General features: G+C 38.7%; 1 protein-coding gene across 7 annotated transcripts in view; it reads left to right on the top strand.

The window, feature by feature from the left end:
- LOC123630789 (heat shock transcription factor 2 binding protein) overlaps nt 1–26,269 on the top strand; it is a 107,638-nt gene that overhangs the window by 11,581 nt on the left and 69,788 nt on the right. For all 7 annotated transcript variants that reach the window (XM_045540765.1, XM_045540759.1, XM_045540760.1 and 4 more), the window contains 3 exons: nt 3,787–3,890; nt 11,473–11,622; nt 14,202–14,334. In XM_045540765.1, coding sequence (XP_045396721.1) covers nt 3,787–3,890; nt 11,473–11,622; nt 14,202–14,334 — 387 coding nt within the window. The remainder of the gene's footprint in view (nt 1–3,786; nt 3,891–11,472; nt 11,623–14,201; nt 14,335–26,269) is intronic.

Here is a 26,269-nt window from a genome sequence, read left to right as displayed (position 1 = left end):
GGGAGTTCTGATGAACCCTAGGAAGTTCTGGAATACTCACTGTTGTGCATCCCCCCAAAAGATATGTTGCAGTCTAGTCCCCAGTTCCTCAGAATGTGAATCTATTTGGAAATAGGGTCTTTACAGAGGTAATAAAGTTAAAATGAGGCCATTATGGTGGTCCCTAATCCATTATGACTGTTGTTGTAAAAAGGAGCAATTTGGACCCAGACACAGGTGTGCAGAGGAAGGTGATGTGGAGAGACACAGGGAGGATGCCCTGTGAAGGTGGAAGCAGAGATTGTCTTCTGCTGCTACAAACCAGGAAATGTTTGGGGCTACCACAGGTGGAATTGGCAAGGAAGGATCCTTCAGAGGGAGCGTGGCCCTGCTGACACCTTGATTCCAGGTTTGAAGCCTCCAGACTTGTGAGGTGAAACATTGCTGTTCTCAGCCACCCAGGTTGTGGTACTTTGTTACCACAGCTCCAGGAAATGAACATACTCCCCAAATCTCAGCTTAAAGTGAAGATGGAATCCATTAGTAGCTTATTCTAAAGTCTTTTCTAAACCTATTAGAGTATATTAAGAAGGTAAAAATTAATAGGTATTAAAAAGCCTTTTAGTTTTGAGACTGTTTCCTTAGCTATTTTGATGAAATATTTTCATATTAACATGAAACAATTTATTATAAACATACTAGGTGATAAACCACTGGCTAGAAATTGATCCCTTTTGTACAGTTTTAATATCTTTAATCAGTGTTTTAGCAATGGTGCTTTATAGATACAGATCTTTGTATCCTGCCCATAATAGTTTTCTGTACCTTCCCTGTGAGTATTAAGAGATAGTCATTCTCATATTATTAAAACTATATCAAAAAGGATTGTAGTTTTAGAAGATAAATAGATGTTGAAATGGTCTATGATTTAGATTGCTTCTAATGTATTACTTAGTGTCCATGTTATTTCTTTTCCTTTCCTTTCCTTTCCTTTCCTTTCCTTCTTTTTTCTTTTTTTTTTTTTTTTGAGACAGGGTCTCACTCTGTTACCTGGGCTAGAGTGCAGTGGCGTCATCACAGCTCACTGCAACTCCTGGGCTCAAGCAATCCTCCCGCCTCAGCCTCCTGAGTAGCTGGGACTACAGGCATGTGCCGCTGCACCCAGCTAATATTTTTTTTTAAAAAGTTTTTTTGTAAAGAAGGGGTCTTGCTGTGTTGCTCAGGCTAGTCTCATCTCCTGGCCTCAAGTGATCCTCCTGTCTCAGCCTCCCAAAGTGGTAGAATTATAGGTGTGAGCCACTGCGCCTGGTCCAGTCCATATTATTTCTGTCCCTGTTTTTAAAAAAAATTGCAAAAGCAGTATGTTCTCATTATACAAGAATGAGACATACTGATAACCAAAGTAGCCATGTTTTTGCTGTTCAAGGAATGTATAAAAAAGTGAAATTCATTCGTGTGGTAAATATAAATGTAGTGCCTACTGTGTTCCATATACTTTTCTAGCCTTTTGGGATATAGCATAAAACTGATGAAAATCCCTGCCCTCAGTCGTTTTAGGTACCATGCAGTGGGCCAAGTTGAGGATGCAAAGTAGGAGTTTCGTTACAAGGCAGCAGCAATGCTCCCATCTGGCCACAAGGAGGCTGCCTCACACAGTGGAAAGGCACTTGCCACCTCCATGGGAGCCTAGTGTGGATGGGTGTGGCCTCCCTGATCACTGATCTAGAATTCTGTGGGTTGCCTGTTGTTCAGTGGGATGTTTTAGCTCCGTCCCTTTGGTACGCCTACGCTAAGGTTACATACAACCACATGGATTATGAAATTACCATAATGAAAGAGTCTTTTAGGTGGTCAAAATTAATTCCTACAGATGATAAGCACATACGATAAAGCTTGTACAGGTATGATTTCCTATCTTCTTTACCATCTTTGAGTACTATATAGTTTAATTATGGAAGCAAGGTTTAAGTCATATGCAAAGAATGTTAAAGCATAGATAATTTCATCTTAGTTCCTTTTTTCATTTTGTCTTTCTTTGTGACATAGGTGGTATGTATTTTATGTGATTATAATGTGTGTATATGTATAAATGTCTTTTCACACTGTTAAAAACAACGTCTTTTCATTTAACACTGTTAAAATATGCAACTATATAGTTTTTAAAGGATAATGCTTGGTAGTTGATCTTGGGTGGCCAAAGAATTCCAATAAAAGTCATGTTGAGGCCCAGTATTTCTTAGAAGAGCAGAAAAGAAGATTCTGATTTAAGGGAGAATAAATAGTTCAAAGTTACTTTGCCCTGATTTTTAAGAAACACATTTTAAGAGAAGCTTTGCCAGCCAATTTTATAATCTCTAGCTGGTCTGAATACTTACCTTTAGGTTCTAATCTTCCTTCTAGAGCAAAGAGTCTGTAAAAAATTAGAGACTCCCTTCATCTCTTCATCCAGAGCTTTTGGGGTACCCATGTAATTTTAGGCAGTCTCCACAAGTTTCTTGGAGCTTCCCTGTGCCCTCTTGGACCCTGGGTTCTAAAGCCCCATCCCTTCTTTTTTTTTGTGTGTACACTTAATAGAGGAGTGTCTGAGTGTTTTCTCCGCTAGGGTGGAGTAATGTTTCATTTCCAGGCCTCTAGCTCTTTGAGGCTCTTGTAGTCATTACAGACCATTTTTTTTTTTTTTTTTGCTTTTTCACATTCCTTTGACTGGGTTCCCTCATTTGCTGTGCTGATTGTGTGTTGTGTGTTCATTTCGTTTTGTTAGTGATGAGAGACCAGACTATTGCCCTGAAGCAATTCTGAAAGTTTGGGTACCCAGACAAGCAGCATCAGCCTCACATGAAAACTTGTTAGAAATGTCCATTCTTAGGACCACCACAGACCTACTAAATCAGAAACTCCTTGCACGGGGCCTGGCAGACAGTGTTTTAGCAAGTTCTCTGGGTGATACTGATGTACACTAAAATTTGAGAATCATGGTCCTAATGCATTGCTACTGCAATCAGAAAAGTTATAACATTAGCTCTTAGCACCCTCAAATCTTGGTATGTGTTGGCATAAAAATTGATGAGTTCTCAGCCCTTGAGATCAAGCACTTAAAAAAATTTGGATTATGTATTTGATTTTTTGAATGTATTTCTGCAACATACTGTTTTTAATTTAAAGTTGATAATACTTTTGGGTAATTTATTGATGTGGATTTCTTTTGGGATTTTTGTGGGTCATTGGACTCATTAACCAAATGAATCTGGTTGAAGAGGAAGTGCTGTGTAGTTCCCACCCTAGCACTGTAGCATTTTCTTGTCTGATCACTGCTGCTTTCCCTCCTCCATTGACTGAGTACTACTGCAGTTGTTCCCATTGAGTCAGTCTGCCAGTTGGTGAGACTAGCTTTGTGAACCAGCCTGTGCTGGCACTATGCACTCACTGAGCTGCCTTCTGCTTTTTATGGAGCAGATACAAGCCTGTGCCATGAGACAGTCAGGCTTCTCAGCTCTGCTTTCAGTCCTTGAAGTAACACATTTTCTTGAAGCCTTGTGTACAAGTCTGGCAGTAAAATGAGGCCTTAAAAACTAAACAGAAAACAACCAAAAAAGTCCTTTCTGCTGTGGGCTAGAAACTGATAAGAACTTAAAAAACTAGACTTTTAGAATATTGGTTATTCAAGAACCAGTTAGAAATCAGAAATGCAAATGTTACCACCTAAGAAACCATTGTAGGTTTTATTACAAGAAGATTGGGTAAAATAGATGCTTAGGAGAGATTAGTGATTTGAAATATCTTGAGTATTTTTATGTCTTTTTTTTCTAGACCTGGAAAGGAAAGAGCAAGAATTAGAGCAGCTGAAAATGGATTGTGAACACTTTAAATCCCGCCTGGAAACCGTGCAGACTGACAGCATGAGAGAAAAAAAGGTACCAGGCTCAAGGACAGGCTCCCACCAGAAAGTAGGATTGGCTTATAGCCTTTAACTTGCAACAAGCAGTGGGTCTTAATTTTTTGCCCTTAATCCTCAAGAGATTGTATTTTTAAATGTATGTAGTCTGAGTGGGTTGGAAGGTAGGGTGAACAGTTGGATGATTTTATTGTAAGAGATGTGGTCTTCTTACATTGCCCAGGCTGGTGTTGAACTCCTGGACTCCAGGGATCCAGCTGCACATCATCTGGCTCTAACAGTTGGATTTTATGACCATTTAACATGTTATGACCATTCACTTGGTGCCTTTTAATTTTTATGTTTAAAAGTTTGCTCTAAAACATAAAGGTTCATATTGTGTTAGTTTATTTTGTGTTGCTATAACAGAATACCTGAGGCTGGGTAATTCGTAAAGAAAGGAGGTGTATTTGGCTCATAATTCTGGTGGCTGGAAGGTTCAAGACTGGCCAGCTGTACCTGGTTAGGACCTCAGGCTGCTTGAACTCCTGGCAGAAAGTGGAAGGGGAGTGGGTGTGTGCAAAGAGATCACATGGCCAGAGAGAAACCAAGGATGCCAGATTCTTTTTAACAATCCGCTCTCTTAGGAACTAGTCCATTCCTGTGGGAGCAAGAAGTTACTCACCCCCATGGGGGGTGGCATTAATCTATTCATGACGGATCCACCCTCAAAACCCAAACACCTCCCACCAGACCCACCTCTTAACACTGCCCGATTGGGCATCAAATTTCAACATGAGTTTTGGTGGGGAAAAACGGTAGTAATAAGAATCTCAGGGGAAACAATGTCATGCATATAATGACTTCTGTGTGGAGATATATTAAATCAGAAATATTTGCAATTAATTTGGGGGTTATTTACTGATATTTTAGAAGTGTAACCAGTTTTAGTATTAAGAGAGACTGATATTTCTTAAAACTTACATATTTTTAATTTTTGTATGGCATAAATTATTATGTCATTAGATATGAAATGTCTGATTTTGAATCAAAAGTTTATTATATCTCAAACGAGAAGCAGTACAATTAATCAAAGTATGCACCTAAACTATCGACACAGTTTTACCATCTTAACAGTAGCTTGTTTATGTCAGCAGCAGAGAAGCCTGGAGGGTGGCAATGAAATCACAAAAGGTGTTTTCCACAGATTGTTGAGAATTGAATATTTTTCCTTACAAGAAGTGGTCCAAAGCCTGGAAGAAGTGGTAGTTGGTGCAAGGTCTGGTGCATACCGTGGATGACAGAGTTTCCAGTTCTAGCCTCTCTAGTTTAAGCAGCATTGTTTTTTGCAGCATGTAGTCTTGCAAGAGGATCCACCTGTCTCTATTGACCAGACTTGGCTGCTTAATCACAAGCATCCTCATTATTTCTCCAGTTGGTTGCAGTAGACATCCATTGTAATCGATTGATGAGGTTTCATGAAGCTGTAGTGGATGATACCAGCGCTGGACCACCAAACAGACACCACTAGCTTTTTTTTTTGATGATATTTGGTTTTGGACTGTATTTTGGCACTTCATATTTATCCAACCATTGTGCTGAATGCTTGCAGTTGTCAAAAAGAATCTATTTTTCATCACACATAACAATGTGGTATAGAAATTGTTTGCCTTTATGTCGTGACAGTGAAGAAAGGCAAGCTTCGAGATGAGCTTGTTTAATTCATGTGGAGCCCATCAATCCAGCTTCTTTACCTTGCCAGTTTGTTTCAAAATGTTCCAATATTGTTGGAACAGTAATGTCAAACCTTGCTGATAATGCATAGGTTGAGATGGATTCGCTTCCACTACAGCTTTCAGCTCATTATTATCCACCTTGGTCTCAGGTCACCCATATGACTCATTTTCAAAATTAAAATCACCAGAATGGAACTTCTCAAACCATGGACATACTGTGCATTCATTAACCACATCCTTCCCAGATACTTCAATGATATTTTGAACTGTCTGTACTGCATTAGTTCCGTGATGGAACTTACATTAAAAAATAACATGAATTTTTGAGATATCTGTGGTGTCACAAAAATTACTCTAAAAAGTATTTGAAAGATAATCACAAGCTAAAATGTGTGTTTGAAAGACTGAGGATGTACCTTCACAACAGGGGAAAAAAACCCCAAGAGGTGTCAAAGTGAAATGTCAGAGATATCAATAGTCAAACTTAGTACTTAAGGAAATTGGACATTTCATAGTTAATGACCTAATATTTCTGATTCTATAAAACTAGAACTATTCTACCACTTCTTGTAAAAGTTTGGATGTATTTTTATTTTTGAATAATAAAACAGTAGTACTAATAACAGGAGCTAGTATGTACTGAATGTTCACTGTGCACTGGCAGGTGGTAAGCAGCTGTCTGTGCAGCTCAGTGCTTCTCCCAACGCAGGTGTATCAGCACATGCTGCTAACAGGAGGCTTAAGTCGCAGATCCAAGTCTACATTGCCTGTGTGCTAAGCTGTGTTTCATTCCACCTCCTCTCGTAAAGGAATTCCTAATGTTTGTGGTTGCAGTAGAGGTTTTCCATAACTGGTAGATTTTGTACATATTTTAATATTGAGCAAGTAGAAAAGGGTCAGAAAGAGTTTCATTCTTAAATCTGAGTTAGGCTAAACACCACATGTTTAATTTGAAATTTAACTTTTGTCATATTTTATTTAGACCATAATAAAAAAGCAGTAGTCCAGTTAGTTTGTCTGAGTCTAAATCTTTCATGGTCTGAAAGAAGTTGACAAACAGGTAAGAAAGAATTGATAAATGTTAGAAATGCAATTCATTGGTCCAATCCTACCTTAAATTGCTGAGATATCTTTGTTAAGGTTGAAGCTTAAATTGAGCATAATCTCAGATTTCCTTTTTTAGAAAATTGATAGATACGGGGAAAGTGCATGTTTTGCTGCCATTTTACGTTACACGTAGAAATAAGCCATCCCAGTACATGCCAGTGTAGAAGGATAAAATAGCTGTGGCAAAGTATTAATAGTTTCAAATCACCAGGGTGTTATTTCCCTGGTACTGTGACCTTAGTTAAAATGTGGGAACATTTTAACTTAAACTACTTCCTATTTCCCAGTTAAATTTCCTGTTGCATAGTCCTGCCAGTTTAATACAGATGGGAACCCTGCACGTTTGCTGTGATGAGGCCATTTCTCTTCTGGCAGCTGCCTTTTCTGTAGCCTTTTCTGTGGTCTCTGTCCAGGCCTGTATGACCCTTAGGCAGGACTCTGGAAGCTTATTTTAGAGTTGAGGAACCAGGAAAGAATCCAGGGACGAGGATCCTAAATTATTAGATTATTGTTAGTAAGTACTTCCTTATGAGTAAAAATAATTAGGAAAAGGCAGAAGTTACTGAATCCAGTATGTAAAAAAAGGTCAGAAACAAGGTATGGATTCAAAATCATAAAGAAGTGTGCTGTGTGAGCAGCAGCTCCTGAACCCCTAAAGAAAGGCTGCTGGAACAGGGAAGGCTTTGTTCCTGGCCTCAGTGGCGATGTTTCCTCCACGGGGATTGCCTGGGGTCAGTACAGCAGGCGTGTTGGGACTTGCTATCTGTTTATGATGTCAGGAGGCTGGCCAGGAGGAGTCCTGACAGTAGCAGCCTGTGAACTCTAGAGGAAAAGGTCCCAGCTTCATGGTGTAGGTGCAGCTGTTGGAGAATATTGAATTACTTTTGAAGGGCTATGCTGTTACTTTAAGGTTAGATAGGGCTTTTCATGAAGTATCTGCTTGAGGAGCTTACTTAGTGGCTTTCCTAAGTGTGTGAAACTGTCACAGATAATGTGCAGAGTTAAACTGTTTCCTCTCTGAGGGGCAGGCGTCTTAGTTACTACTGTTTCGATCTCTCCATGTGTTGTTTTCTTACGGCACACACCTTCCATGGTCAATCAACTCACTGAAATATGGACTGCTGTTTTTTTGTTACCCATGTTATTTTTTATAAGTTAGAGAGTTATTTTGACAATTGTAAATATGTAAATTTTAACATTGGTTACTCTTTTTTTCAATTTATTTATTTTCTTTTTTTTTTTTTTTCAAATTTCAGAATATTATGGGGGTACAAACATTTTGGTTACATGTAATGCCTTTTATCTATATTTTTAATTTTTAAGGAAAGACTTGCTACCTTTAAGATAATAAAAGGAAGTTGTAAGCATTAGTACGATATTTCAAGAAACTTTCTAAAGAAAAATTAACTTACACTAATAGTGTATCAGCTAAAATAAAAATGAACTACAGAAAGACTTGAAGGAATCTTGAAAGTTTTGTGCTTAACAACTTGTTGCATATGAGCATTTACTTTAAATAGGGAAATATATCAGGGTTTGATTATTGTTTCTTTGAAACAGCTTTATTGGGGTATATTTTATATAACACACAATACTTCAATTATAAAAGTATACAGTGTGATAATTTTCAGTAAATTTATATAGTTGTACAATTACCATCCCAATCCAGTTTGTTTTTTTTTAGTTAAAAAATTTTTGGAAGTACTTGTAGATGCACAGGAAGTTGCAAAAAGTTCAGAGAAGTTCCCTGTACCCTCCACCCAGTTTTCCTCAGTGGTAACATCTTGCATAACTGTAGCACAAGATAAAGACCAGGAAATTGGCATTGCTACAATCCACAGAGCTTATTCTAGTTTCACCAATTTTATCTGGACTTCTTCGTATTTCACTAGTTTTGTATGTACTCATTTGTGTGTGTGTGCGTGTGTATGTGCAGAGTTTTATGCCATTTATGACATCTGTAGATTGACGTAACCACCACTGCACTCAAGATGCAGAGCTGTTCCACACTGCAAGGCTTCATTCTGCTGTCCTTTTATAGCCACAGCCGCCCATTCCCTATGCCTAGGCCCTGGCAATAATAGCTAATGTAGTTTCCATTTCCCTAATTCTGTTATTTTAAGAATGTCATAAAGATGGCATACAGTAAATAACCTTTGAGATCAACTTTTTTCATTCATATCCATCCAAATTGTTGCATATATCAATAGTTTGTTCATTTTTATTGCTACATAGTACTCCATGGTACGGATAACATCACAGTTTGTTTAACCATTATCCCATTGAAAGACATTTGGATTATTTCCAGGTTTTGCTATTACTGAGAAAGGTGCTGTGAATATCTGTGAATAGGTTTTGTGTGAATGTATGTTTTCATTTCTCTGGGATAAATGCCTGAGAGTACAATTACTGGGTCATATGGTAAGTGCATTTTTATTTAATAGTTTTGTAAGAAATTGCCAAGTTTTCCAGAATGGCTATACCATTTTACACTCCCACCAGCAATGTGTGAGTGATCCACTTGCTCCACAGCCTAACCAGCATTTGGTATTATCACTACTTTTTATTTTAGGCATTCTGATAGGTGTGTTGCAGTTTTAATTTGCTTGCATTTCCCTGATGGCTAATGATGTTGAACATTTTTTCATGTCCTTATTTGTTGTCTGTGTATCCTCTTTTGTGAAATGTCTGTTCATGTCTTTTACTCATGTTCTAATTGGATTTTTCTTTCTTCCTTTTGAGTTTGAGTTCTTGGTATATTCTAGATACAAGTCCTTTGTTGGATATGTGTTTTGTGAATAATTTCTCTCAGTCTGTAGCTGGTTTTTTTTTTAAATCTTCTTCACAGGTTCTTTTACAGAGAAGGAGTTTTTAATTTTGATGATGTCCGATTTATTGATTTTTTTCCTTTTATACGTTATACTCTTGGTGTTATGTCTAAGAGCTTTTCACCTTAGCCCTATGTCCCAAGGATTTTCTCCTATTTTTTTTCCCTAAAAGTTTTATAGTTTTACATTAAGTCTATAATCCATTTTGAGTTAATTTTTGTATAAAGTGTGAGGGTTAGGTCCAGGTTAACTTTTTTTTTTTTTTTTTGGCCTATTGTCATCCATTGTTCCAGCACTATTTGTTGAAAAGACTATGTTTCCTTCATTGAATTGCTTTCATAACTTTGTCAAAAATCAGCTGGGCATATTGGCCTCAGTCTATTCTAGGTTCTCTACTCTGGTTCATTGATCTGTTCTTCACCAGTATCATACTGTCTTGGTTACTGTAGTTGCATAGTAAGCTCCTTAGCATTGGGTAAAATGATTCTTCCCATTCTGTTGCTCTTCAAAGTTGTTTTAAGTATTCTGGGCCCTTTGCTATTCTACATAAATTTTAGAATAAGCTTGTCTATGTCTACAAAAAACCTTGCTGGGATCTTAATAGGAATTGTGGCATATCTGTAGATCAGTTTGTGGAGAATTGATATCTTTATTATGTTGAATCTTTCAGTTCATAAACAGCATGTTTCTCTGTTTATTTAGATTGTCTTTAACTTCTCTCATCAGCAGTTTGCAATTTTTAGCATATAGATCCTATACATGTGTGTTAGATTTTAACCTAAGTATTTAATTTTCTTTGGAGTAACTGTAAATGGTACTGTGTTTTTAATTTTGGTATCCACTTTTTTGTTAGTACATAGAAATGCAATTGTTTTTTGTGGGTTTATCTTGTATCATCTGACCTTGCTGAACTTACTTATGAGTTCTAGGAGTTCTTTTACAGATTCATTGAGATTTTTTACATGGACAGTCATGTCATCTGCAGATAGGGACAGTTCTAGTTCTTCCTTCTGCTTTGTATATCTTTTTTTTTTTTTTTTTTTTTTTGAGACAGAGTCTCGCTTTGTTGCCCGGGCTAGAGTGAGTGCCGTGGCATCAGCCTAGCTCACAGCAACCTCAAACTCCTGGGCTTAAGCGATCCTACTGCCTCAGCCTCCTGAGTAGCTGGGACTACAGGCATGCGCCACCATGCCCGGCTAATCTTTTCTGTATATATATTTTAGTTGTCCAGATAATTTATTTCTATTTTTTAGTAGAGATGGGGTCTTGCTCTTGCTGAGGCTGGTCTCAAACTCCACATTCCCTCCATGCCTGCTCCCATCTCTCCTGCCTGGTCTTAGTTCTGGTCTTCCTTCCTTGTTCAGCTCACAGGTGTGTATTTCATATTTACTAGCACCTATGGCAATATTCTCATGAGGATTTAAGGGTGTATTTATGGAAACTGAGTCTTTCTACAGTCCTTTCCCTCAAATACTACTGGGCGTCCAAGTGCCTTTGATTTGGCGTCTGCCTCTGGCAGATGGTGTTGCTTACAATGGAGTGCGCCATTTGGAGGCAGCAGCGCCTTATTAGAAATGTTGCTCTGTGTGTGGATGCCAGGTTAGGCTGTTACTTCGTTTAGGAGTCCCAGTTGGTACTGGTGCTGGGTATAGCCACTTGGGACTTGAGATGTCTCGTGTTTTCACTTTACTTCAAGCAGATGAATTCAGATCTTTGGTGCTATTTATAAACCATAATGCAATAGTATGTGCTTTTCTAAGAGTGAAATTTTTCCTCTGAATTATATTTTTTAAATATGGATGATAGCTCTCTTAGGACTAGTTTTCATTTATAACTGTTTTCCATAATTCTGTATACATTTTTTTAATAAATATCTTTGTGAAAGAGGAATGTAATAGAGATATTTCAAGATTGAATGCTATTCATTTTTCTGATTTTATTTTGGTTTCAGGAGAAACTGGCTCTTCGACAGCAGCTGAGTGAAGCAAAGCAGCAACTCCTCCAGCAGGCAGAGTATTGTACAGAAATGGGAGCGGCAGCATGTACCCTCTTGTGGGGTGTCTCTAGCAGCGAGGAGGTTGTCAAAGCCATTCTGGGAGGAGTAAGCATCACTGGCAGGCGGTCTGGATATTGTTGATCAGTGCTTTTGTAACTTAGAGGATGCAGCCTGTCTGTTAAGGCATTTAGAGACTGAATTCATGTCTTTCTGTCCATTTTTTTTTTTTTTAAGAGATGGGGTCTTGCTCTGTCGTCCAGGCTGGAGTGCAGTGGCCTGATGATAGCTCACTGCAGCCTCAAACTCCTGGGCTCGAGGAGTCCTTCTGGCCTTAGCCTCTTGAGTAGCTGGGACTACAAGTGTGTACCACCATGCCTGGCTAAGTTTTAATTTTTTTTGTAGAGATAGGGTCTCACCGTGTTCCCTAGGCTGGTCTCGAACTCCTGGCCTCAAGTGATCCTCCTGCCTTGGCCTCCCAAACTGTTGGAATTACAGGCATGAGCCACCACACCTGCCTGTCTATTTGCTTCTGTTCATTCATCAGATCGTTATTGAATACCTGCGATGTATGGTCCATTGTAAGCTGGTACTCTGGGGGCACGTAAAATGAATGAAATGAGATTCCCTTCTCTCTAGAAACCTGTGTGGTATATGTGGATATTACCACTTCATTATTATTACTTTACATGTATATGAGTTTAAGAAGGTTTAAAGTGCTTTTATATATATTATCTCATGGTTAATGTAATAAATAATGTATTGAATGTTATATGTTGTTTAACGTATATACATATGTGTATGGGTGTGTTTGTGTGTGTGTATATATACAGTTGACTTTTGAACAGTGCAGGGGTTAGGGGCACCAGTCCTCTGCACAATTGAACATCTGTGTGTAACTTTTGACTCACCAAAAACTTAACCACCAATATCCAACTGTTGATCAGCAGCATTACTGATAACATAAAACAGTCAACTGACACATATTTTATATGTATTATATACTGTATTTTTACAATAAAGTAAGCTAATAACAAAATGTTAAGAAAATCATAAAGAAGGGAAAATATACTTATTATTCATTAAATGGAAGTGGACCATCATAAAGGTCTTCATCCTTGTCATCTTCACATTCAGTAGGCTGAGGAGGAAGAGAAAGAGGAGGGGATGGTGGTGCTGTCTCAGGGGTGGCGGAGGTGAAGGAAGTGGAAGGGGAGAGAGGCGTGTGCCATGTAACTTTTGTTGAAAAAGTCCACATGTAAGTGGACCTGCACAGTTGAGCAGTTCAAACCTGTGTTGTTCCAGGGTCAATTATTAGTGTGTGTGCGCACGCGCATGGATGTGTGTATCCGGGAAGTTCACAGAAGGGGATGGATTTGAAATAGGCCTTGATGAGTAGGTAGAAATGGCAGAAAACGGGAAGGTAGCTCAAGAAGACAAACAGCATAACCAGAGGCATTGGGTGAGAAGTGTAAGGTTTGTTCTGGGACACTCAGTTGACACAGTGGAGAGTTAGTGTAATAAAATAGTGGGGAGGTAAGACTTGAAAGGTAGGTTGGAATGTGATTTTGAGACCTTAAATACCAGGTTGATGATTTTATCCTATAGGTGTTAGGACTAGATTCCTTAAGGATTTTTAAGTAAAGGAGTGTTAGGATGAGAGCAGAATTTGAGGAAGATTAACCCAACAGTAACGATGGATTAGGAGGTGGGAGTTGTGGGCATCCAGTGTAGACAGGAAGACTAGTCAGGGGCCGTTCTAGCAGCTGAGGCTGGAGTGAGTGTGGCTCTGCAGGGACGTGGGGAGGAAGGAACGCGTATGAGTCGTGGGGGTGGATGAAGATGTGGTGGGAGCTGGCAGCTGAGGGGCAAGAGGAGCTGGAGAAGATCGGGTCTGACTCTGGTAGGAGGGTGTGGTTGTGAACGGAAATAACAGTGGAGAGGTGGATGTGTGGCAGGAAGCCAGGGATAAATACTTAGCTCTTGTAGAAATGACAGTTGTGTTTGACTTTAGGTAGAAAGACAAGGTGTGGTTAGAAAAGTTTGTCAAGCTTTAATTGAGGTATAATTTATATACCATAAAGTTGTAAGTGTATAATTTGATGTTTTTTAGCAAATTTCTAGAGTTGCGTATCCATCACCACAGTCCAGTTTTAGAATATTTCTATTGCCCATGAAGTTCCCTCTTACCATTTGTAAATGCATGGTTTTTTCTGATTTTTTTTACTGTATTAAAATGTGTATTGTTTTTTAAATTATTCTTCAGAACCCTAGCACTCCGAAGAAAGTATTATAATACAAAGGTTCTTCAAACTTAGAAATATTTTTTGCCAAGTAATGAAGATTTAAACTCTCAGAAGAGTCATCTTCATCTCTTTTATATGTTGAGGTTTCGGTTAAGATTTTTTTTTTAAAAAAAGTTGTGCTAAGCTGGGTGCTGTGGCTCATACCTATAATCCCAGCTGCTTGGGAGGCTGAGGTGGGAGGGTTGCTTGAGCCCGAGTGCTGGGATTACAGGCATGAGCTCTCGTGCCCAACCTTAAAGGGAACTTTTAATGAAGGAATAGATTTTAAAATATTGCTTTTATAATTAAAATCAGAGTCTTTCCTCTATATCCTGCACTTTTAAAATGTTTTCATAGTGGTATCTGTGAAAAGGTGTGACACTTTCATTTCCAAACTTTCAGGATAAAGCTTTGAAGTTTTTCAACATCACTGGTCAAACAATGGAGAGTTTTGTGAAGTCACTGGATGGTGATGTTAAGGAGCTCAACTCGGATGAAAATCAGTTTGTTTTTGCTTTGGCTGGAATTGTAACAAGTAAGTACAGGCGTACCTCAGAGATACTGCAAGTTCCGTTTCAGACCACCCCCATCCAGCAAGTGACACAAACTTTTTGGTTTCTCAGTGCAGTGCATATAGAAGTTATGTTTATGCTATGCTGTAGTCTATTAAGTATGTGATAGGATTGTGTCTAAAAAAACAATATACATACCTTAATTTAAAAACACTTTAGTGCTAAACAGTGCTAATGATCATCTGAACCTTCATTGAGTAGTAATTCTTTTTTTTGCTTGTGGAGGATCTTGCCTCAGTGTTGATGGCTGCTGGGTGATTAGGGTGGTGGTTACTAAGGGTTGGGATGGCTGTGGCAATTTCTTAAAGTAAGACAACTGTGAAGTCTGCCACATCGATTGACTCTTTCATGAAAGAATTCTGTGTATCATGAGATGCTGTTTAATAACGTTTTACCCACGGTGTAACTTCTTTTAGGATTGGAGCTAATCCTCTCAAACCCTGCTACTGCTGTATCAACTAAGTTTATGGAATATTCTAAATCCTTTGTTGTCATTTCAGCGACGTTCACAGCATCTTTACCAGGAGTAGATTCTGTCTCAAGAAACCACTTCCTTTGCTCATCCATAAGAAGCAAGTCCTCATCCTTTACTTCCACCTCATTTGCAGTTTCTTCCTCCACTGCAGTCTTGAACACCCCTCAGAGTCATCCATGAGGGTTAGAATTAACTTCCAAACTCCTGTTAATGTTGATATTTTGACCTCCTCCCACAAACCACTGATGTTCTTAATGGTATAGAATTGTGAATCCTTTTTAGAAGGTTTTTTTTTTTTTTTTTTTTTGAGATAGAGTCCCACTCTGTTGCCCAGGCTAGAGTGCCGTGGTGTCAGCCTAGTTCACAGCAACCTCAGACTCCTGGGATCAAGTGATCCTCCTGCTTCAGCCTCCCGAGTAGCTGGGACTACAGGCGCTCACCACCATGCCCAGCTATTTTTTTCTATTTTTAGTAGAGAAGAGGTCTCTCTCTTGGTCAGGCTGGTCTCCAACTGCTGAGCTAGTGATCCTCCCGCTTCAGCCTCCCAGAGTGCTAGTATTATAGGTGTGAGACATCACACCCAGCCAAGAAGGTGTGCAATTTACTTTGTAAAGATCGATCAGGGGAATCATTATTGATGGCAGCTATAGCCTTATGAAACGTTTCTCTTAAACAATAAGACTTGAAAGTTGAAATGACTCCTTGATCCACAGGCTGTGGAATGAATGTTGTGTTAACAGGCATGAAAACAACATTAACCTCCTTGTACCTCTCCATCAGAGCTCTTGAGTAGCCAGGTGCATTGTTAATGAGCAGAAGTATTGGAAAGGAAACTTTTTCTGAGCAGTAGGTCTCAACAGTGGACTTAAAATATTCAGTAAACCATGCCATAAAGAGATGTGCTGTCATCCAGGCTTTGTTGTTTCATTTATAGAGCACAGGGAGAGTAGATTTAGCATATTTCCTAAGGGCCCTGTGTTTTTTGGAATGGTAAATGAGCGTTGGCTTAACTTCAAGACACCAGCTGCATTGGCTCCTTACCTTAAGAGAGTCAGCCTGTCCTTTGATGCTTTTGAAGCTTTTGATTTCTCCTCTCTAGATATGCAAGTCCTAGATGGTATCTTCTTCCAATATAAGGCTGTTTCATCTACATTGAAAACCTGCTGTTCAGTTAGCCACCTTCATCAATGATCTTAGCTAGGTCTTCTGGATAACTTGCAGCCTCTACATCAGCGCTTGCTGCTCTAGCTTACACCTTTATGTTATGGGGATGGCATCTTTCCTTCCACCTCATGAACCACCCTTGCTTCCAACCTGTCTTCCGCAGCTTCCTCACCTCTCGCAGCCTTCACAGGATTGAATAGAGTAAAGGTCTTGCTCTGGGTTCGGCTTTGGCTTAAGGAAATGTTGTGGCTGGTTTGATCTTCTTTTGAGATCACTAAAACTTTCTTCATGTCAGCAATAAGACTTTTTTGCTTTATCCTCTGTGTGTTCACTGGAATAACACTTTTAATTTCCTTCAAGAACTTTTCCTTTGCATTGACAACTTGGCAGTTTGGCTCAAGAGGCCCGGCTTTCAGCCTGTCTCAGCTTTACTCTCATGTCTCAGGGAACAGGGAGGCCTGATGACAAGGAGAGAGATGGGAATGGCCCGTTGGTGGGAAGTCAGAGCATACATTTTTTGTCACTTAGGTTCACTGTCTTATGTGGGCACAGTTTGTGGCACCCCAAAACAATTACATAGTGATAGCAAAGGGCACAGATTACTCTAGCAGACATAATAATAATGAAAAAGTTTGCAATACTGCAAGAATTGCCAAACTGTGACCCAGAGACACAAAGTGAGCACATGCTGTTGGAAAAATGCAGCTCATAGACTCACTCTATGCAGGGTTGCCACAAACCTTCAATTTGTAAACATTAATAACACAATACCTGTGAAGCACGGTAAGCGAAGCACAATAAAACGAGGAGTGCCTATAATTCTTTTCAAATGTAGTGACTGTTATCTGGAATGGTGATTATAGTCAGGGGTGCGTGCACATAAACATCACAGGAACATTTTCAGATATTAGTGTTGAGCCTCCCCACGGAGGATACGATTCTGTAGATCTGGGAGAAGTACTGGGTTTGTATATTTTGGAAAATCACCCCAGTTCATTTTGATAAGTATCAGTTATTAAGAACGACTGATCTAAAAGGAAACACAGGTGAGTTGGCATGTTCTGTTTAATTATGTACATCAACAGAATTTAAAAAACCCTAAGTTTAGCTAGTTGTTATTTGTAATCATTTTACTAATGTCTAGCTAAAGTGAAAGCCTTAAGCTAAGCTTAAATTGGGCTCTTACTATCATTTTAGTGCAATAATTAAGGAATTTCAACAATCTTTATTAGGTTTATCCTAAAAGATTATAAAGTAAACCTTTCCCTGGGAATTACGATAAAATTCTATAGCAAAACTGTTAGAAGGGCTAAAGTCCAGGGACTAAATAATTTTTTAACATACGAAGAGGTGGTATATACTGTTGAGTATTGAGGCTCTTTGTTATGAAGTCAGTGAAGTGGTTAAACACATTGCTGTGACTTATTTCTTTACATTGATCTTTCATCTCTACTGTATCCCATGTTGCTCTCATGGTAATTCTCTGCTATTAAAGAGAGGGAAAATTTTATTTTCCTTATGGCATTATCCTCTTTTTACTGAAATCCTAATGAGGTAGTTCCTGTGTAGATTTTTTTTTCATAATCTCTTAAAAATTGGTAATACTTCTTATGGGGTTGATGCTGAGATTGTGACGTTCTCTGGCCAGTCCTGACGTGGCCCAGCACTTTCGTTTAGGCAGGGCAGCTCTCTGCATGCTCGTCATGGCACCTGCAGCTGCAGCAGACTTGCATTGCTCTCCCTTTTAAATTGTTTGAAGGTTGTTTTTTAACAGAAGGCATTTGCAGATTTGATGGTTGGGTTTTCTTCTCTCTGCAAGTGACCCCAAAGGTTTGTGACCTATATGATTTGGCATTTTGCTGAGTTGTTGTGAATTTGAGCTACCTGAACTGCCACCTGGCGTGGTGGTGAGGCAGTGGGTGAGGGTAGTAGGTAAAGCCAGCCTGTTGCCCAGTATTCGAGCTCAACGTGGCTTTGTTTTTCCCTGCTTATGGTGGCTTGCCCAGGAACCCTTATGGAGAGTAGGAAAGTTAGCGTTTGCATTTGCACATTAGTGAATTTGGGAAGTTCACATACTCTGTTGGTGGTTTATTAAAGTGCTGATTTGCGGAGGCCTTGAGGGCTTTTGCATCTCAAGTACCAAGACAGTTACGTGGAGAATTGGCCACATAGCAGAGATCATGGGGTAACTGTCAAATAGATCCTCTTCCTTCTAAACCAAGAGTTCTTTTTTTAATTTCACATACAGTAAATTCAGTCTTTACAGTTGTTTTTCAACTTTTTGGTGTTCTGTGAGTTTTAACAAGTGCGTGTGCTCATGGGAGCTCCCAGTTAGGATGTGGAACTCCCATTCCTTCCCCCAGATCTCCTCCATTGCTTCCTTTTGTAGTCGGCTCCTCTGCCTACCGTCAGCACCAGGCAACCACTCATTTGGCAATTTGTTCAACATTTTAACTGAGTTTTTCTTGGTGTCGTACATGGTGTCTAGCATCTACCCCAGGTGAGCAAGTGCTTGCCTCATGCAGCTGCTTTGGAGGACATTGCCTTTTCTTATTTTTCAGATTGGTTGGTTTATCTCCAACCTCAGCACTTTGATGTGTTCAAGAAAAGTTGTGATTTTGTAAATTATCCCCATCCCCCAAAGAATGGGGTAGCTCTTTCCAGTTTACTGTATCCTAAGCAAAAGCTAGAAATCAAGGATCTATTTAAACATTGATGTTGTTAAATTTCTTATCCATAGTCACTGTTCTAAATGATAGGTTAGTTAGTCAGGATTTTTGGCCCACCTAATTCACTTCCCAGGATATAAAGTCTCTGGACTGTATTTCTTCATCTGCAAGGTGGAATAGTAATACCTGCTTTAATTACCTTCCACACTGCGAATACTGAACGGGGCACTAAAGAAACCTGAGCACCGCTCTGTTCATGTAAGGAATTTATGAGGAGAGTACGGTATTCACGTTAGACACTACAGTGAAATGGGTAATAGTTATTTTGTTACTTGTTCACAGATTTTGGACAAATCCATATCCTTGACTATTAGGTTTTTTAAAGTTAATTTTTTTTTTATTTAAAGAAACAGCATCTTACTCTGTCAACCAGGCTGGAGTGCAGTGGCCTAATCATGGTTCACTGTAACCTTGAACTCCTGGTCTCAAGTGATCCTCCTGTCTCAGTCTCCTGAGTAGCTGGAACTACAGGCACGCACCACCATGCCTGGCTCATTTTTCTTATTTTTTGTAGAGATGGGGTATTGCTGTGTTGCCCAGGCTGATCTTGAAGTCCTGGCCTCAGGTGATCTCCCACCTTGGCCTCCCAAAGTACTAGGATTATAGGCATGAGCCACTGCACCTGGCCAACCATTAGGTTTTTAAAAACTGGTAATGTTCAGTGATTGCAGGGACTAGTACAAGGAATTATGAGTCCCTTTTCTATTGAGCTAGTCACAGTTAGCCTAAGAGTTTCTGTGGCTTTATTTCTAGAGGGTATCAAAGTAGTTCAGGTACAGATTTAGGAGAATCCTTGTGGATTCTTCTGGGTTTTGCTCCAGTTACTTGTTTATGTCCTTAAAATCTTTTCCTTATATGGATTCTGGGACTACAGTTAAATTGGCAATTTCTTGAATCATAAATAGTGTGGGCAAATTAATATTCACATCAGCTATAAATTGTGTAGTGGAGAATTTTCTGGAACTTCTCAAAATCATCTTTTTGAAGTACCTTTTAAATACCAATTCCATTTGCAAAATAAATCTTATTCATTAAAATTTGCTGGGGTTGTATCCTAGAAAAGGAAGAAGTGTTCTGATGATGATGACTCAGAGTAACATACAGGTTGGGAGAAATGAAAGATGCTGGGAGTCTTCCTTTCCAGAGAGTACAGTGTTTGGTAAGGGAGAAATTCTGAACAAATTGAAAGAGTAGGGACTGTGCTTATAGAACGATAGGAACGTACCATAGGAACGATGAGGACTTTGGCTTCGAGCTGTTTTCTTCATGATGGATCAGCAAGTTATAGAGTGTGGCTAGAAGTGAAGCTGTGTCACTGTAAGCCTTAGCATAGATTTTTCTATGATTGGGCTTCCTACGAGTGGGCACTCCACAGCAGAAATTTACCTAACCTGGTGGAGGCAGGTTTGCAGGTGAAGGCACCAGCAGGTTGTAAGAGAGATGGGAACATCTCCCAGTAGTTGCTCTGCCACGGTAGACTAATAGCAGCAAATAGGACAGCAGGCTCAGCTCTCATCCCTCAGGTTACAGGTGATTCTCTCTGATCTGACTTCTCACCACAGAAGCCAGGTCACTCACAGTGGGAGAGAAACTGAATTCTAGGAGCCACTTTCTAGCAACACTGGGCATTCTCTCCAACTGTGGAGGTTTCCATAAGTAGTGCACAGAGGCAGAGTTCCCAGATTGAGGTTACCCACAGCCCTTGGCCTTATCTCCCACCCCTAGTGGCCAAGTAACTGAATTCATAAGGAACCTACCACCACTAGCCCAGGCCAATGCAAAGAAAGAAAAACCAAACAATAAAACAGGATAATAATATTAACGTTAGAGGAACCTTACATGGTAGCTCGTGTCTCTTTCAAAAAATACAGTATAGTGTTAGTGCTGCAGGTAAGAGGTTTATAGAAGACAAGTCCAGGATGAGCAGTATGGACTAAAAGTAGTCCACTGAGCATGAAAATTATATCTCTATTATTATTTTACTTTTTAAACAGCTTTATTGAGATATAATTCATATACCAGTTTACCAATTTAAAGTGAATAATTTGATGGCTTATAGTATATTCATATAGTTGTGCATCTGTCACCACAGTCAGTTTTAAAACATTTCATCACCTCAAAAAGAAACCTTACTTACCTTATATATCACCCCCCCAATCCTGGCATCCCCCCAGTGCTAGGCAACCACTAGTCTACTTTCTATCTGTAGAGATTTGCCTACTCTGGACATTTCATATAAATGGGATCATATAATATGTGGTCCTTCCTTTGATCTTTTGTGGCTTACCTCATTTAGCATGATGTTTTTGCCATTCATTTTTACATTGTAGCATGTATCACTGCTTTATTCCTTTTCAGGGCTGAATACTGGTATATTGTATGGATACACCATATTTTGTTTATCTATCAATTGATGGACGTTTGGGTTGTTTCCACTTTTTGGTTATTGTGAATAATGATGTTACAGACATCTGTGTGCAAGTTTTTGCGTGGACATCTGTTTTCATTTCTCTTGGATGTATAACTAGAAGTGAAATGCTGTGTCATGTAGTAGGGCTTTGACTGTTTGAGGAACTGTCAGACTGTTTTCCACAGTGGCTACACCATGTTATATTCCCACCAGCAATGCACAGGGCTCCGGTTTCTCCACGTCCTTGCCAACTCTTTTATCATCTGTCTTTTTGGTTATAGCCATCCTAGTGGGTATAAAACACTATCTCATTGTGATTTTGATTTGCATAGCCATGATGGCTAATGATGTTGAGAATATCTTCTCATGTGCTTATTGGCCGTTTGTATTTCTTCTTTGGAGAAATGTCTATTCAAGTCCATTGCCTAATTTTTCCCTTCTTTTTAAAATTGATGTGTGTATATATATGTATATATTTTGGGGGTACATGTGATAAGTTGAAACATTGATATAATGTGTAAAGATCAAATAAGGGTAATTAGGATATCCATCACCTTAAATATTTATCTTTTCTTTATGCTGGGAACATTTGAATTATTCTAGATATTTTGAAATGCACTGTAGATTATGGTAAACTATATTGATCTGTCCAGCACTAAGTCTTATTTCTTCTAACTGTATATTTGTTCCCCTTAGTCTCTCTTCATCCCTTCTCTTTCAAACCTTCTCTACCTCTGGTAACCACCAGTCTACTGTCTGTCTACATGAGATCCACCTTTTTCAGCTCCCACATATGAGTGGGAACATGCAATATTTGTCTCTCTGTGACCTCCAGTTCCATCCATGTTGATGTAAATGACCGGATTTCATTCTTTTTTATGGCTGAATAGCATATATACCACATCTTCTTTATCCTTTCATCCATTGATGGGCTCTTAGGTTGATTCCGTATTTTGGCAATTGTGAATAGTGCTGCAGTAAACATGGGAACACAGATACCTGTTTGATATACTGATTTCTTTTCCTTTGGATAAAAACCCAGTGGTGGTATTGCTGAATTGCATGGCAGTTCCATTGTTAGTTTTTTGAGGAACCTCCACACTGTTGTCCATAGTGGCTGTACTGATTTTTATTCCCACCAAAAGTGTACGAGGATTCCCCCTTTTCCCACATCCTCACCAGCATCTGCTATTGCCTTTTGACACAAGCTATTTTAACTGGGGTGCGATGATATCTCATTGTGGTTTTGATTTGCATTTCACTGATGATTAGTGATGGTAAGCATTTTTTCATAAAACTATTGGCCATTTGTATGTCTTCTTTTGAGAAATGTCTGTTTAGATCTTTAGCCCATCTTTAGATTGACTTAGTTGGGTTTTTTTGCTCTTGATTTGTTTGATCTTATATATTCTGATTATTAATTCCTTGTCAGATGGATAGTTTACAAATATTTTCTCCCATTCTGTGTGTTGTCTCTTCACTTTTTTGGTTGTTTCCTTTGATGTACAGAATCTTTTTAGCTTGATGTGATCCCATTTGTCTATTTTGGCTGTGGTTGCCTGTGCTTTTGAGGTTTTACACAAAAGTCTTAGCCCAGACCAATGTCTTGGAGCATTTTCCTAGTGTTTCTTTCTACTTGTTTCATAGTTTCAGGTCTTATATTTAAGTCATTAATCCACTGTGATTTGATTTTTGTATATGGTGAGACATAGTTGTCTAGTTTCATTCTTTTACGTATGGCTATTCAGTTTTCCCAGCATCATTCATTGAAGAGACTGTTTTATTCCCATTGTATGTACTTGGTGCCTTTGTTGAAAATTAATTGACTGTAAGTGTATGGATTTATATCTGGGTTCTCTGTTCCATTGATCTATGTATCTGTTTTTATGCCAGTACCATGCTTATTTGGCTACCATAGCTTTGTAGTATATTTTGAAGTCAGGTAGTGTGATACCTCCAGCTTTGTTCTTTTTGCTCAGGATTGCTTTGGCTATTTGGGGTCTTTTGTGGTTACATATGAATTTTAGAATTGTTCCTTCTATTTCTGTGAAGAATATCATTGGTGTTTTGATAGGGATTGCATTGAATCTGTAGATCACTTTTGGTAGTATGGTCATTTTCACAGTATTAATTCTTCTAATCCACAAACATGTAATGTCCTTCCATTTTTTTGAGTCCTTTTCAATTTCTTTCATCAGTGTTTTATAGTTTTCCTTGTATAGGTCTTTTACCTTGTTGGTTAAATTTATACTTAGGTGTTTAATTTTTTTTGTTAGCTATTGTAAATGGGATTGCTTTATTGATTTTTTTTCTGCTAGTTTGTTGTCAGTGTATGGAAATGCTACTGATTTTTGTATGTTGATTTTGTGTCGTGTAACTTTACTGAATTCGTTTATCAATTCTAACAGTTTTTTGGTGGAGTCTAGGTTTTCCTACATAGAAGATTATGTCATTTGCAAACAAGTCTAATTTGACTTCTTCCTTTCCCATTTTGATGCCCTTTGTTTTTTTCTCTTGCCTAATTGCTCTGGCTAGGACTCCCAGTAGTATATTGAATAAAAGTGGTGCAAGTGAGCATCCTTGTCTTCTTCCAGATCTTAGAGGAAAGACTTTCAGTTTTTCCCCACTTAGTAGGACATTAAGTGTGGCTTTGTCATGTGTGGCCTTTATTATTTTGAGGTATGTTCCCTCTATACTCAGTTTGTTGAAGAAGCTGGAGAGTTACCAGATAATGACACAGGGACAGAAGTGAGCATATGCTGCTGGAAAAATTATACTTACAAATTTGCTCAATATAGGGTTGCCACAAACTTTCAATTTGTAAAAGACACAGTATCTATGAAGGATAATAATGTGAAACCCAATAAAATGAGGAATGTCTACATTTTCTTTTATTTTGTCAGTGGTCTTTTCACTTTCTTGATAGTATCCTATGAAGCATGAAATATTTTAATTTGGATTATGTCCAGTTTATTTTTTCTTCAGCTGCTTATGCTTTTGATATCATGTTTAAGAAACCATTTTCTAATTCAAGGTCATGAAGATATATTCCTATGTTTTCTTCTAAGAATTTTATAGCTGTAGGTCTTACATCTAGGTCTTTGATCCATTTTGAGTTAATTTGTGTACATGATATGATGTGAGGTAAGGATCCGACTTCATTTCTTTGCATGTGGATATCCAGTGTTTCAGCATCATTTGTTGAAAAGGTTATTCTTTCATCCTTTCTCCACTGAATTATCTTAGCACTCTTGTTGAAAATCATTTGACCATAAATAGGAGGGTTTATTTCTGGACTCTAAATTGAACTACTGATCTCTATGTCTATCATCATGCCAGTACCCTATTATTATTTTTATAGCTGAAAATAAGATGAAATTATTTCAATCTAAAGCAAAAGTATTAGATAATAATACATCTCAACTCTTGTATATCTTTTGAGCATACATAATTGACACCAGATTCATTTCTTAAATTATAAAATTACTATTATTATTTCTAGAAATATTTATGAATAATTTTAATGCAAAATGAACTTAGAACAAAACCATTTTCACTGGAAATTAAGCCAGCAGCTATTTGCCTATGGTGGGTGATAACAAATCAGTTCTGCAGGCCTTACATTGACTCACAAACATACCAGACAGTAAGTATCAATAATAAAGTGCAAACACAAAGTAAAAGAAATGCGAGTCAACTCAAAAAGATTGACAAATACTGGAGCTAGCTGTGTAGGAATTGATTCACATTTATTTTATGTTGTAGTTTGTGCTTTAGTATCAATATTCAGTGAAATGCAGGGTTGACATTTGCAATTATGATATTACATATGTGCTACAGGATGTCATTTACCAGTAAGTTTGTTGTGTTGGGTTATGTTGCCTGCTATGATACGTTTTTTGCTATTATTTTTTTCTTTAGTGATATATTAGTAATTTTTATGTTATCTATTTCTGTGTAACAAACAACCCCAAAACATGAAGTTTTAAAACAACAACATTTATTTTGCTCATGGTTCTACAGTTTGCTGCTGCACAGCAATATCTGAGGTCTCAGCTGGGATGCCTCAAACTGCTTAGGAATGGAACAGTTGGGAAATAGTGGGGTGTCATTCTCTCTTCTCTCCTCATGTAGTCTTAGGGCTTCTCCACTGTGGTCTTTCTATATGGTCTCTTCATCATGGCGCCCGCAGGGTCCGGACTTCTCTCACAGGGACTCAGGGACTCTAGAGCTAGTAGCAAGAGTCCAAGGTGGAAGCCATAAGGCTCCCTCATACTTAGTCTTGGAAGGCACATGACCTCAGTTCTGCATTCTACTGGTTACAAGTGAGTCACAAGTGCCAGGGGTCTCCCTAAGTGTCTGAACATGGGGAGGCATGGTTCCCTAGGTAGTCATCTCTAGAGACAGGCTGCCAAAGTCCATAGCTAGAACTCAAGTTTCTTTGCTAGGTTTCAGTGTATGATCTACTATATTTACATGAATACATCGTTCCCCTGCAAAGCTAACTAAAATTTACCTTCTGTGTGTTTATCATGCCAGATGCTTAATTGCTTCATTTTCCCCCAAAATATTCTGTTAGTAAAACTAATGTCTTTGTCCGTTTGTGTTGCTATAATGGAGTACCCGAGGCTGGGTAATTTATAAAGAAAAAAGGTTTATTTGGCTCATGATTCTGCAGGCTGGAAGATTGGGCATTTGATGAAGGCCTCAGGCTGCTTCCACTCGTGGCAGAAGGCAAAGGCAGCTGTTGTGTGCAGAGATCACATGGCGAGAGAGGAGGCAAGAGGGAGACAAGGAGGTGCCAGGCTCTTTTTAACCAAGCTCTTGTGGGAACTAATAAAGCAAGAACTCACTCACTGCCCACCCCCAACATCCCAGGGAAGGCATTAATCTATTCACAAGGGATCTACCCCCACGACCCAACCACCTCCCGTTAAGGCCCACCTCCAACATTGGGGACCAAATTTCAACATGATGTTCTGGGTGACAAATATCCAAACTCCAGCAACTAGAAGGTATCATATGCTGGAAAATACAGTTATCAGGTTAAAACTTATTGAACATAGAAGGTACATTTGTGTTCTGCCCTCAGTAAAATTATGGCTATCATGAAATTATAT

This window comes from Lemur catta, chromosome 1 (genome assembly GCF_020740605.2).
Source record: "Lemur catta isolate mLemCat1 chromosome 1, mLemCat1.pri, whole genome shotgun sequence".
In the NCBI taxonomy this organism is placed as follows: domain Eukaryota; kingdom Metazoa; phylum Chordata; class Mammalia; order Primates; family Lemuridae; genus Lemur; species Lemur catta.
The sequence above is the reverse complement of the archived record's forward strand: the minus strand, read 5'-3'. Positions and strand labels throughout refer to the sequence as shown.